The sequence below is a fragment of the Dromiciops gliroides genome, chromosome 3 (genome assembly GCF_019393635.1).
Source record: "Dromiciops gliroides isolate mDroGli1 chromosome 3, mDroGli1.pri, whole genome shotgun sequence".
Taxonomy (NCBI): domain Eukaryota; kingdom Metazoa; phylum Chordata; class Mammalia; order Microbiotheria; family Microbiotheriidae; genus Dromiciops; species Dromiciops gliroides.
In genome coordinates this window covers 332,794,997-332,808,914 of record NC_057863.1, presented here as the reverse complement: position 1 = coordinate 332,808,914, position 13,918 = coordinate 332,794,997, and the positions used below count along the sequence as shown (strand labels likewise).

At 35.7% G+C, this 13,918-nt stretch overlaps 1 protein-coding gene across 5 annotated transcripts in view; it reads right to left on the bottom strand.

Annotated features, from left to right (window-relative positions):
• IQCB1 (IQ motif containing B1) overlaps positions 1-13,918 on the bottom strand; it is a 69,822-nt gene that overhangs the window by 39,255 nt on the left and 16,649 nt on the right. For all 5 annotated transcript variants that reach the window (XM_043990413.1, XM_043990414.1, XM_043990411.1 and 2 more), the window contains 4 exons: positions 11,195-11,288; positions 6,926-7,025; positions 4,612-4,784; positions 2,173-2,279 (listed from right to left, as the gene is read on the bottom strand). In XM_043990413.1, the coding sequence (XP_043846348.1) occupies positions 2,173-2,279; positions 4,612-4,784; positions 6,926-7,025; positions 11,195-11,288 (474 nt within the window). The remainder of the gene's footprint in view (positions 1-2,172; positions 2,280-4,611; positions 4,785-6,925; positions 7,026-11,194; positions 11,289-13,918) is intronic.

Below are 13,918 nucleotides of genomic sequence, written 5' to 3'. Positions count from 1 at the left end.
AATAAATGCTTACTGACCGACTAATGTGGAAAAAGAAAAGGGAAAGGACAAAGCATTTATATAGTGCCTACTATGTGCCAAGCATTATAATAAGCACTTTTTACAAATTCTATCTCATTTGATCCTTACAACAACCCTGCAAGGAAGGTGCTATTATTATTCCCATTTTATAGTTGAGGAAACTGAGGCAAACAAATGTTAATGACTTGCTCAGGGTTACAGAGCTAGTAAATAGATCAAATTTGAATTCAGGTCTTCCTGATTCTGGGCCCAGCACTTTGTCTACTATGCTACCAGCTACCCCCAATAATAATATAGGAAGATGATAAATTTGTCTTTTCAGGAGTCTAATTATATGGAAAGCATAGGACTTTTGGAATTTTTTTTAATGCTTTGATGATGTTAAAAGAAGGAATTAACACATCTTAACAAAAGTGTAATCTCCTTGAGGGCAGGGCCTGTCTTTTGCCTCTTTTTGTATCCCTAGCAATTAGGACAGTGCTTGGCACATCATAAGTGCTCAATAAATGTTTATTGACTGATGTTTCTAAAACCTGTGTTTTTAAGAATTTGACATCAAAGAAATCATAAAATATGACCAAAAATATGTCAATATGTCATACAACAAAGCTACAGGTAGCATGAGACATTTAAATTATTTAAAATGTAAAATTATCCTTTAAATCCCATTGGATGGGCTCCTACTTAGCTACTGGTATCTCAGTGAAAAGCCCAGCTTCCATATACGTATTCCAGCAAAAAACCCTGAAGTTCACATCAGGCTGTTTCATGATTAAGAAATCCAGTGAGAATCTATTTAATGGCAAATATAACAAAAAAGGAAAATATTGGATGTTGGAGGGGATGTGGGAAAGCTGGGACGCTAATCCACTGTGGGTGGAGTTATGAAAAGATCCAACCATTCTGGAGAGCAATTTGGAACGATGCCTAAAGGGCTACAGAACAGTGCATACCCTTTGATCCAGCAATACTACCACTAAGTGTATATCTCAAAGGCATCCCCCAAAAGAGAAAAAGACCTATTTGTACAAAAATATTTATGGCAGCTCTTTTTGTGGTGGCTAAAAATTGGAAATCAAAAGAATGCCCATAATCGAGGAATGGCTAAACAAGCTGTGGCATATGACTGTAATGGAATATTATTATGCTATAAGAAATGACAAGCAGGATGATTTCAGAAAGGCCCAGAAAGACTTACATGAACTGATGTATGGTGAAGACCATTACACACCATACAAGACCACTGTGTGGATCCCTTTTGCTTGACTATGCTTATTTGTTATAAGAATTTTTTCTTTCTTTAGATCCTTTAGATTGTTGTGTGGGTTGAAAGGAGAAAAGAAGTTAGCAATATTGATGCCAGACTCCCCAGAGAGACCCACTGCAACTTAAAAAAAAATGAACAGAAGAGAACAAAGGGACATTCAGAAGGAAGTAGAAACATGGAAGACAGTTGTGAAAGTAATGTGTGGAATTTATTGTATAGGTTGTATGAAATAGAGATTCATGGTTATATATACAGTCTTTTCATTTTCTGCTATAACTATGGAAATACTCTTTCAGAGGGGTTAAGTTCAAAATTTAAAAACATTTTTTAAAAAGTTATAATAAATGCAAGTTATAACAAGTATGCATATTTGCAAAATGCCTATTAAAAGGCAAAAGGAATAATGAAACCATCCTAAGTGAAAGGAGAAAAGGATAATAGTTTTAGTAAAAATTTTGATACAAATAGCAGATACAGTTGTATCTACAGACCATAATGCAGAGTTGAATAGACTGTAGTAATTTGAAATCAAAATATTAACATTTTGGAGTTAATTATAAATAGGATGATATGTATTCAAAGGCTAAGAAGCAAAAGAAGCAAAGACCTCACCAATCTCATAACATTTCTCAAAGATAAGCACATTTACTAAAAGTATTAGAAGGGGGGCGCAGTGGATAAAGCACCGGCCCTGGATTCAGGAGTACCTGAGTTCAAATCTAGCCTCGGACACTAGACACTTACTAGCTGTGTGACCCTGGGCAAGTCACTTAACCCCCATTGCCCAGCAAAAAACAAAACAAAAAAAAAAGTATTAGAAGGGAAATAGGGAAAATAAAAAAGTCAAGTCAATTAACCAACATATTGTGTTAATTATTCAATACCTGATCTTCTTCCTGGTAGACTTCAGAATTTAACAGATTGAGAAGCTGTTTAAGTTCCTGGTCAATTTCTTTCCCAGACCACTGCTTATTCAGCATACTTTTAAGACCTAAAAATTAATTTTCAAAGGCATTCTGAGATTAAAACAGACTGTTCCTCAGCTAGTTATCAGAAATGCATTGATATGAAAGGTCTGAATTTTAAATTTAAAAAAAAGCCATTGTGTTTTTTCTTTCTCGGTGTCAAAATTAAAGTGCCTGAGATTCTTTCTATCTTCAGCCTGATAAAACTCAAGGTGGGGCAGCTAGGTGTCACATTGGATAGAGCACTTGACCCTGGAGTCAAAATGGATCTGAGTTCACATCTCACTTCAGACACTTACTAACTATGTGACTCTGGGCAAGTCGGTTAACCCCAATTGCCTTAAACATCCAGAGGCATCTCCAGTCATCCTGATATATATCTTGCCACTGGACCCAGATGGCTTGGGAGGATAGAGTGAGGTCGGTAACTTTGCACAGATTTCCCTCACTTAAATCCAATTCAGTGCAAGTCATGACATCACCTTGATGTCATGGTCCTCATTGAGAAAGAAGGACAAACAACAAAAAAACTCTCCAGGTTTTGACTTGAGGGTTACCATACAGTCTATTTAAATCAATCAGTGAACTCGAATACAGGGGAAACCACTAAGCAGAGGCACAAAGAAAGAACAGGTACATGTCTCCCTGCTTGAGGACACAAGAAATAAGAAGAATGTACTAAGTGATTAACCTGTGGTTAGTACTACAGGAAGGGTGCGACTAACTTAAGTAAGATGTTACAGTGTTCTGAACAGTTTTTAACAAATCCACAGGCTCCTTGAGAACATCAAAAATTTTAGATAAGAGGTATTGTAATATTGACTGTGTGTCTCTTTTCTCAACTCAGAAAAGTACCCATGGTAAGTTCTCTAATATCTCCAAGAGATATTCAGTACATATTGCCAAGACATGTTAGTGTTTGGCACAGGTGATAAAGACAATGTGCCTTTCTAGTGAAACATGCACAATTGGCAAAGTCTGGTTTTCTAGTGCTGGTATCATTTCCTTTGAGCTAGGCAATCTTTTCTCAGCCTCATAATTTATTTATTGGACAAGTCTTCAACGCTGATAATTATTCCAAAAATTCTGGGTAGGATAAACAACTAATGTTGTTACTCAGATACTAGTCCAGAAAAGCAAAATAAATTATTATGTTCAAATTCTATTATAAGAAGTTCCATGGAGCATTCACGTAAACAAACATTTTCTCCCCAGCATTATAATAATACAAACTTCTAGCTATACCCCCCAACCTATACAAACCTCATACTTATAGTTGTTAATGGTTAGTTGTTTTCAGTCATGACTGAATCTTTGTGACCCCCTTTTCTGGGGGTTTTCTTCATAAAGATATTGGAGTGTTTTGCCATTTCATTCTCCAGCTCATTTTATATGTGAGGAAACTGAGGCAAACAGGGTTAAGTGACTTGCCTAGGATCACACAGCTACTGAGGCCAAATTTTAACTCATGTCTTCCTAGCTCCAGACTTGGCACTCTAATCACTTCGCCACCTAGCTACCTTATATCTTTAGTACCCAAAGCTAAATGATGTTCATAATAATGACTCTGGTGTCTCTCTTTAAGTGCCTTCTGGATCATTAAAAATAAAGTGTTAAGTACATTTGTATTCTAATACAAATACTGTATTCCAGTTTTCAAAATCTATGGCTTAATAGTATATAATATCAGTTTTGGTTAGTGTGTGGGTTAATTTTACTAAATTGTTTTTTCTTCTTTTGTTCTTTGTAACAAGGGTGAGAGGGAGTAAGAGGGAAAGGACTAGAATGACAAAGAAAGTTGAAGGATAACTGCTATTTGATGAAAAAAGTATGTTGAAAAGCTCAACTATACCTCCTGTCTACCTGTTGTGTCAACACCACCAAATCAGGTACCATTAAAATTCCCTTCCACAACCTGATTTGTGATTTCATTTGTCTAGAGAATTCCTAGCATAAAAACTTCCTCTATCAAAGCAGACCTGAAACTCCTCAGCAACTTAAAGTCTTAAAGATTTGCCTGGAACATTATGTGGTTCAGTAACTAGCTCAAAATCACATATCTAGCAAGTGTCAAAAGCAGGATTTATATCCGGAAGGATCTCTTGACTCTAAGGGCATCTCTCTATCATTACTCCAGGCTCACTTTTTAAGAAAATAATGATATGGATGAAGAATTTGTCGCCATCATGTCAACAGTGCAGTAGAGGCAGGCTATCTGTTGGGACAAAGAACTGGTATTTTACTGGTACACCCCAATTCTTTCCTTCTTTATAATAGCTTCACTTCTACTTAAGTAACCATCAGTAAAATGCTTTTATTTTTACCAATCTTGAGACAAAAATATATTTTATAAATTACCTGTATAGCGGCTTCTTAGCAGCATCATAATTTCTGGATGTGATCTTGCCATCAACAGCAACAGTTTTATGGCAACACTTCCAATGACAAGACTAGTTGAAGATGAAAGCTTAAAAATGAGTTCATCTAAAATTGAATGAAGAGCTTTTTCTTTTATTGCAAGTAAGTATCCACTAACAAAACAAAAAGAAATTCAAAGAACATTAGTGGCTGAAGCACATGTTAAAATTAATTTCATAAAAGTTCTATTTCTCTGACAATTGATCACAAAACTGGCTTAATTCAATGAAGATTATCAATTCTGAAACACACTGTTTGGCACTAAAGATACATCAACTCTTATCAGCAAGTATTTTTTCACTGCTATGTGAAAAGTACTATGCTAGGTAATGCTAATGATAAAAAGTATATAAATCAATATCTATCCCTTCAAGGAGGCTGTAATTTAGGTGGAGACAAGAAAAAAATTTAAATGATGATAAAATATTTGGCAATTAATTATTTTTTGTCTTGTGACATGTCAGTTCAAATTACACTGTTTACTATTTTAACCAAACTTGTTTAAGCCCTACAGTTATCTATACAGTTCATCTAGCTATCTTATATTGTGCACTATGTTGTGTGTAATTTAAAATTCTAAATGGGGGTTCTAATCTTTCCCCCCACTTTTGGGGGGAAATTAACTAAAATCACTGATAAACGAGTTTAGATTTTTAAGGGTTTATTGAAAAATAGTAAAAGAAAGAGAAAGATAGAGAAAAGATTTCCTATAACCTGGCAATCCTAGCCTTCCTAATCTCCCACTTCTGAAGTTCTCTGCCACCATGCCAATGTCTTGCAGCCAAAGAGGCTGAGCTCTCTTGCCATCATCCACTTCCTCTTTCCTGTTCCCCTCCCAGAAATGAGAGGTTCTTCAATATGATTGGCTAGTGTCATTCAAATTCATTGGTTCACTGGACCTGAAGGTGGTGAAAGTTCAAAGTTGTTAGCTTCTGAGAACAATTACTTTCTTAAGTACGCTTAAGTACCAGCCAGATGTGCTTACAACCTAGTAAGCCAGTAATCCAGTCTGCAGTCAGTTACCTTATCCAATTCAATCAGTTTAAACCAGTCTCCAGGTGGGCCTCTGAGTATCTGCTAAATCTCATCTATCACATTTCATTATCTTGACACACTTGTGACATTGTCTTGAATAGAGGAAAATGTCACAGACCACAATGAATGAATAAACATTTATTAAGCTAAATTTAATGGGGATACAAAGAGAAAAAATGAGAGTCCCTAATCTCACTAACTCACAATATAACTAGGGGCAACAACATATAAATTTCAGCTACAAAGTGGGTTAAAGTACTAAGGATACAGTGAAAAGGTGGATGGAAAGACCCAGGAGTCCTTAGGGTACATTAGCAGGTTGGATGACAGTGCTTAAGGGTTTGAAGGGCAAAGAGGCATGACAGATGGTAATATTCAGAGGGCCTTAAGCTGATGGTAAGCCTTGGTGGTTCTCCATCTCATTGGAAGTATTAAAAGCAGGTGATTCTCCCCACTACCAAGAGCAATGTCTCTTCCTGATCAGCTGCCCTATGAGGTCTGGGTGGCCAGGGGATTGTGGGAGAGGTAGAAGAGAATTGGGGGGGGGATTGTGCCCCGAAGCAGGCACACAATTCCCAAATGAACTGTAAAGATAATGACTATAAAACTAACAAATTTGATCAACATGGCAACTGTATGACTACTTAAAACAACCACCACCACTTTTTTCCATCTACTCTATCCCTAATCTTTTGCAATCCAGTACTATGGGATGAGCTTCTCATCAAGCCAATCTCCTGACTGTCCCCCAACAAGTCTTGCAGTTCCTATGCTTAGTGTCTCCAACTAAACTGCAACCAACCTAACAAACTAATTGAGCCCTCTTTTCCTCTGTATTCCTCTACAGTAACTAATACTGTTTTGTTGAGTACTTCATGTGCTCAATTAATATTTATTAAATGGATTGTATGATGCAGGATTTTACATAGCGCTCCTGACTATCCTTCACATTCAGGGGAAAGGAAATGGGCACCTTCTGTTCTGATCATGTTTTGAGAAGTACTCATTGATGGCACTTCTGGGCTCTAAAAGAAAAAAGAGCACCATTTGCATATTAAGTTTTCAGTACCCTCTGAGTTTGCCTTTTAATTTTTTTCTATGCCAAATATTGTTATTATTTCTCACATGTCAGGCAATACAATATAGAATATTTTGCTTCCTAAAAATCAATATAAATTAAATACATCTTCAGAGAAAAATATTATGTAAACCAAATCACCTTTTGACTTGTAAGATGTTCTGTAGTACAGTCATGATTGCAGATCCTGTTTCAACATCATCAGTTAGCAACAAATGTAAAAAATGATCACTTTGTAGTACTGTAGGAATAGAAGGAAAAAATAAAGATCAAAGAAGTGAATACTGAAAAAGCAAATATCAAGCTTCAAGTGAGACCTCAGCATTAAAACTTAATCAGTGTCAAAATACGGTATTTCCTGCTCTTTAAATGCTACAATAAGGTTTCTAAAGGCCAACCATTTCAATAATCATAAATATGAATGATATCAGTTTTAGTGACTGTATGAACTCTAATTTAAAAAGTCATAACCACCACAAACCAATGAACTTCATTATGACGTGTTTTTAAAAATTCCATGAATTGTATAAAGTGCTCTTGATTTTTAAATGATTTGCTTTCATTAAAAAAGAAATGCTTTAGGAAGTTTCAAAGGGTGCCACAATAGGCAGGGCAATGTTGCTACTCCCATGTTAAAAACTTAATACATTTTTTTAAACAGCCATATGTAATAGATTTAGCATTTCATTTACTATCCTTTTTCTGGTCTTCTTTGTATTATGATTCAACTAATACTAGCTTTGTATATGGGAATGTTCATGTGTTTGATTTTCTAATTCATAATGATTTTTTTTTTCAAAATAATGCTTGATTTTCTGGGGAAATTATTCTGAGATTGAGGCCTACCTGTTTTAAAGTTTTATACAGAAGCTATTCCTGCTTCTGTCATTTCTTATTATTATAAAACTATTCTGAGATTTAATGGCTCTCTTTTGATCTTTTGGTAAGTGATATATATTTTTTTTCTGGAAGATTTGAAGGCTTTTTTCTTTGTTGCAATTTTAAATTTTGCTAATATAACATAAGTTGAATTTTTATTTTCAACTTATTGGATTGTGAAATCTTTCAGTTTTAGACCCAGAGATTACATTTCTAGGACTATATCCCAAGGAAGCTATTAACATACAGAAAAGTCCCACTCTCATAACAAAAAAAAAATCTATATATATTGATGCTAAATTTAGTGCAGATATTTGATTGATTACTTTTTGTGGTACAATGTCTAAAATGGTAATCTAAAGGTTTTTTTCCCCCCAACCTCCTTTCTAGCTCTTCCAGTAGTTCTTGTCAAATAAACTCAGTAGTTTGTTTTCTTGGATGGAAAGATCACTGGACTTTAGTGCACATTTGTTTCTAGGTTAAGTTTATCTAGTCTGTTCTACTTTTCTATTTTCTGTTCAAAATCAGTTCCAAACTTCTTGCTCCTTTCCTGTATTAACAAAAAATTATATTCTTTACTTTTTTTGTCTGATTTTATATATATATAGATAGATAGATATATGTATATATAGAGAGAGATATATAGTATCTCTTTAGTACTTTGGTAATCTCACTAAAATTGGTGATATTATTTGGTTAGTATAATTTTTTACCAAACTATATGAGCAATAAAAAATGTAAGCTGATTAATGTGAGTGTACATATATAACCTATATCAGATTACTTGCTGTCTTGGGGAGGGGGCGGAGGGAGGGAAAAAATTTGAAACTAGAAATCTTATAAAAACAAATGATGAAAACTATCTCTACATGTAACTGGAAAATAATAAAATACTTTTATAATTAAAAAAAAAGTAAGCTGAACCCAGCTCCTTTGATCACACTGCATCTCCTAATCAATCAATAAGTATTTATTAAGGGACTACCATGTACCAGGCACTGTGTTAGTTACTGGGAATACACCCTTATTTGTCAGGATCCATTTCACCTTAGGCAAGCTTGGGACTGATGATGACACTTCTACTAGTGAAGGATATGTAGGGAAGGCTTTAGGGCATGAAGATCCTGGATTCAAATGAAGGGAGCAAGAGGTCAGTAAGAATCACAACAGCGTGACAAAAAATGTTTTTATTCAATGGGGATCTCATGTTTCTGACAGCATAAGAAGCCCCAGTAAAGATCCTCATGAAATAATGGCCTATGGGGAAATATTCTGGCGCCTCCGGCTCAACATGGCTAGAAGCTTCAAACAAGTGCCATTGGGGTAAATCCTTTAGAGCCAAACTGTACATGGGTATGTAACAATGAGTCCTACACACCATCAAGCAGTCCCTACCTAGATACCTGGAGTCAGATGCTGAGAGTTCTGTTGGCCAAATTTGGAAGGCAGTGACCACTACAGTTGTTAAGAGAGACCTTTTGTTCACCCTGTATTTCTGCATAAAGTCTCCTTCAGATTTCTCATCTTACAACAAAGGTCCAGACCTCAATCTACAGCTTGGAAAGCAGAGACCTGAAGTCAAGAAAACCCAGGAGATGAATCTAGGAAGGGAACAGAGGAACTTTAGAAGTTGGGTTCAAAAGACCTGGGGTCTGAAGAGCACTGTAAGGAGGAGGGGGAAGATTGAGATGGAGAGGTTAGCTATAAGAAAGATGTAGACAAAGAAAGTGGTTACTTCTTTTCTAAGGAAAGCACTATCTACTTCTTCTTCAAGTATAAGGCTTACCTCTAGGAGGCAACTTAGGCAAATAATTTGTTGTTGTTTGTTCTTCATTTTCAAAGAAGATCATGACATCAGGAAGGGATGTTATGATTTTCACTGAATTGAATTTAAGTGAGGGAGGACTATGCAAGGTCACCAACCTCACTCTCTACTCCAAAGCCATCTGTGCCAGTGGCAAAATATACATTGGGATGACTGGAGAGAGCAATTGGGGTTAAGTGACTTGCCCAGGGTCACACAGGTAGTCAGTATCAGAGGTAAGATTTGAACTTCAGGTCCTCTTGACTCTAGGGTCAGCACTCTATCCACTTTGCCACCTTGTTGCCTCAGTAAATGAGTTAAGGATAATAGAAAGGATCCCTGTCCCAAAATAACTCTCCCAAATCACCCACTAAATAAGCCTCTTTTAATATGTGTTGGTAGACTTTTGTGGGGAGAGAAGGGGAAGGGGACCAAGGGAATAGAAAAACTAAGTTAGCCATTTGCCCTTTAGTACAAAAACTATTTACCTCCTAGCACTTCCACTGAGATCATCTAGCACTACGGGAATTGAAGTTTTGTTTGGGAAGAAGTAATTTTCAAGTAGCCCTATACTCTTCCCTTAAGTGGGCAATGGGCCTAGAAATCCAGAAATAATCTTGTTTCCCTCCTAAACTGCCTTATCTGTAAAAAAAAAAAAAAAAAAAGCCCTCACAGGGTAGTTATGTGGCTCAAATGAGATAATTCATGTAAAATGCTATTACAAACTAAAGTGCTATGTAAATGTCAGTTATTATATTTTTCCTTTCCCAACTTTTCAATGTTTTTTCTCCCATAATGTCTAAATTAGAGAATTGAGTAAACACCTCCTCTCTTAAAATTAAAATGCAAATAGGAGGGTTAAGGCAGCTATTCCAATCCAATCAGTATTTAGTAGCTATTAATCATTCATATTTTATCGTAAATTAAACAACTTTCTCAAAACATTTATCCAAGATTACTTACATTGTAGGTTAGAGGAGAAAAGAGAAATTTCTGAGCAGAAAACATTTCATGTAGAGGGTCAGCCTAGGTCAGACACTACAGTGGAGATTTTGGGCAGCTAAAGGGTCCTTGGTGTTTATGAGGATTGGGAAAAGTAGAAAGGGAGGTAACAGGACACCAAAGACAAGTTCTTTGAAATTCTGTCAACCTTAGATCTTCTAAATTGGGTCTATTTTGTATTACGATTCAACTATTACTAGCTCTTTTAATGTCTTAGTCCCAAACCAAAGTCTTGCCTGCTAGAATCAAAGAAGGATAAAGGAAAGACAAGTCATTTTCTAAAGTTGAGCCAACCCCCAATTACTATTAACTCCTTGAGGGCAGGGGCTGTTTTTTGGCTTTCTTCACATCCCCTGTGTTTAGGACAATGTTTGGCACATAGTAAGCACTTAATAAATGCTTAGTGACTGACTAAAATGTAGACACAAGAAAATATCATTTTGGTACCATCCCCAACCAACATAATATATTTGTTCTATAAATAAAAATTTTAACATGAGAGTAATCCACACCGACATATTTCTCTTAGTAGGGTTATTTTAAAGCAGCTTTACTATGCATCTGTTAAGTTACAGAAAAAAAATAAATGTGTGTATATACATATGTGTGTATGCATATGTATATTTTAAAAAAAGATGTCTGGACTCTTAATAATGGCATTAAAATCTATAATGACCATTTAATTGTTATTTTGTTCTGTGCTTACCTGCCTAATCTTCTCTTACCATATTTAGTGAGCTGAACATGCCCTCCTAGTAGCCAGCACAGAGAGTCTATCACACTCTGGAAATGCCACAAGAATTCATCTTTTTCTTCATCCTTAATGTAAAGAAAACGTAGCAACTTTAATACAGCTCTACCCTATAGTCAGGGAACATAAGTTCTAGTCCAATTTATACCATTTACTAGTTATGTGACTTTAAGCAACCCAACTTTTTAGCCTTAGCTTCTTTTTTTCCCCATAAAATAGGACTAATTCCACCTACCTGGTTTATATATAGTAGCTAAGAGGATAAAAAGAGATAATGTACATGAAAATTATGTGAAAACTTTCTAATGCCAGAAAAATACAAAATTTTAGAATCGCAGGATCTCAAAATTTGAAAATATTGAATAGGATCATAAATATTAATAGCTCTAAAGTTGGAAGGGCCTTCAGAGCCCATATAGTCCAACCTTTCACCTGAGGCTCAAAGACTTGCCCAAAGTCACACAGGCAGTAAGTAAGGAAAGATTTAGACTCAAGTGCTAACTTGAGTCAATAATCTTTGCACTGTGCCACATTACCTCAACCATCTACTCAACCTGCATCTAGACCAGAATCCCTTCTACAACATTTCCTGCAAAGTAGTTATCTTCCACTTTTATGGCATTTCCCAAAGCACCTCCAACAAAGTCTGGGAATATATATATTCCTGTATGTGGGATTCACTGGTTTTTTATTACCAAAGTGTCTTCTGGAATTCTTTTTTTTGATAAGAGTGGCACTGTTCAAAGAACCACAGAAATTCAGAGTTGGAGGGGACAACAGTAACTATTTGGGGTTTTTTTTGTTTTTGTTTTTAATTTTTGCAGGGCAATGAGGGTTAAGTGACTTGCCCAGGGTCACACAGCTAGTTAAGTGTCAAGTGTCTGAGGCTGGATTTGAACTCAGGTCCTCCTGAATCCAAGGCCAGTGCTTTAACACTGCGCCACCTAGCTGCCCCCAACAGTAGCTATTTGAATCCTGGTTCTCTGATTACAAATCTCATGATCTTTTCACTATACCAGAAAAGAAACCACTTTTTATATTATTTTTTTCCTTAATGACAGGAGAACTGAAAAGATCACAAAAAATCAGAGCTTATAAGAGTTGAAAGAGACCTATGAGCCTATCTAATCCAACTCATACTTGAATAAAAATCCCATCTATAATGTCCTTAATAAATGGTCATCTATGGTCATCTAAACTTTGCTTGAAGATCTCCAATGAAAGAGAAGCCACTACTTAGAGAAAGGCTTTTCCATTTTTGCATAGTTCTCTATGTATCTGCAAGTTTTTCTTTACATCGAACTTAAATTCTTCTACCAACTGTTCTTAATTCTATCATCTAGAGATAAGGAGAACAAATCTAGCTGATCCTTCTTCCACATGATGGCCTTTATAATACTTGAAATTGAAATCCACAGAATTCTTTCTTCTTTAGGAATCTTAGACTTCTTTGGTATCTTCAAGTAATCATCATATGCTATAAAATCAAAGCCCTTCACTAATTCTGATTGCTACAAAACTCCAATACAGCCATACCTTGGAGATACTGCAGGTTTGGTTCCAGACCATGCAATAAAGCAAATATTGCAAAAAAGCAAGTCACAAAATTTTTTTGGTTTCTCAGTGCATATAAAAATTATGTTTACACTATACTGTAACAGTCTATTAAGTGTACAATAGTATTATGTCTAAAAAACCCAATGTATATGACTTAATTAAAAATATTTTATTGCTAAAAACGCTAACCATAATCTGAGCCTTGAGTGAATCATAATCTTTTTGCTAGTGGAGGGTCTTGTCTCAATATTGATGACTATAGACTGAGCAGGGTGGTGGCCACTGAAGGATGGGGTGGCTGTGGCAATTTCTTAAAATAAGACAACCATGAAATCTGCCCATTGACTCCATCTTTCATTTCAATAAAGGCCATTGTAGTTATTAACTGGCATAACTTCAAAACTGTTGTTTCTCAGGGAATAGGGAGGCCAGAGAAGAGGGAGAGAGACTGTGGAATAGTCAGTGGAGTAATCAGAACATATGCAACATTTATCTATTAAGTTTCCCATCTTATGTGAGCTTGGTTCCTGGCACGCCAAAACAATTACAATGGTAACATCAAAGATCACCATAACAGATAAAATAATAATGAAAAAGTTTGAAATGTTGCAAGAATTACCAAAATGTGACACAGGGACATAATGTGAGCAATACAGTTTGTAAAATATTACCAAATAATGTTTTACATAATTTCACATGTATAACCTATATCTGATTGCTTACGTCCTCAGGGAGAGGGGAGGGAAGAATAGAAAACGCTAAATAAAAATGTTTATTAAAAAAAATCACCAAAGACTTGTTCGATGCAGAATTGCCACAAACCTTCAATTTGTAAAAAATACAATTATCTTCCAAGCAAAATAAAGCAAAATACAGTAAGATGAGGTATGCTTGTACAGGGTCTATTTATAATGATAGTTTAGGTAATCTGGTCAACAGTTCTCAATCTCATCCTTAAGTTCCCTAAAAATGCCCAAGTAGAGGCCATCCCATCCTGGTAAGCTTGCTGTTTAAGTGTACAAAAAAGATCCTTGTGCATCCTTCCCACCATCTGATTTCCAAAGTAAAAGAGGGATTGGGAAACCGCTAAGTTTTCTTGGTATTCAGAAGCAAATAATTCACTTGCTCAATCTTTCTGCTG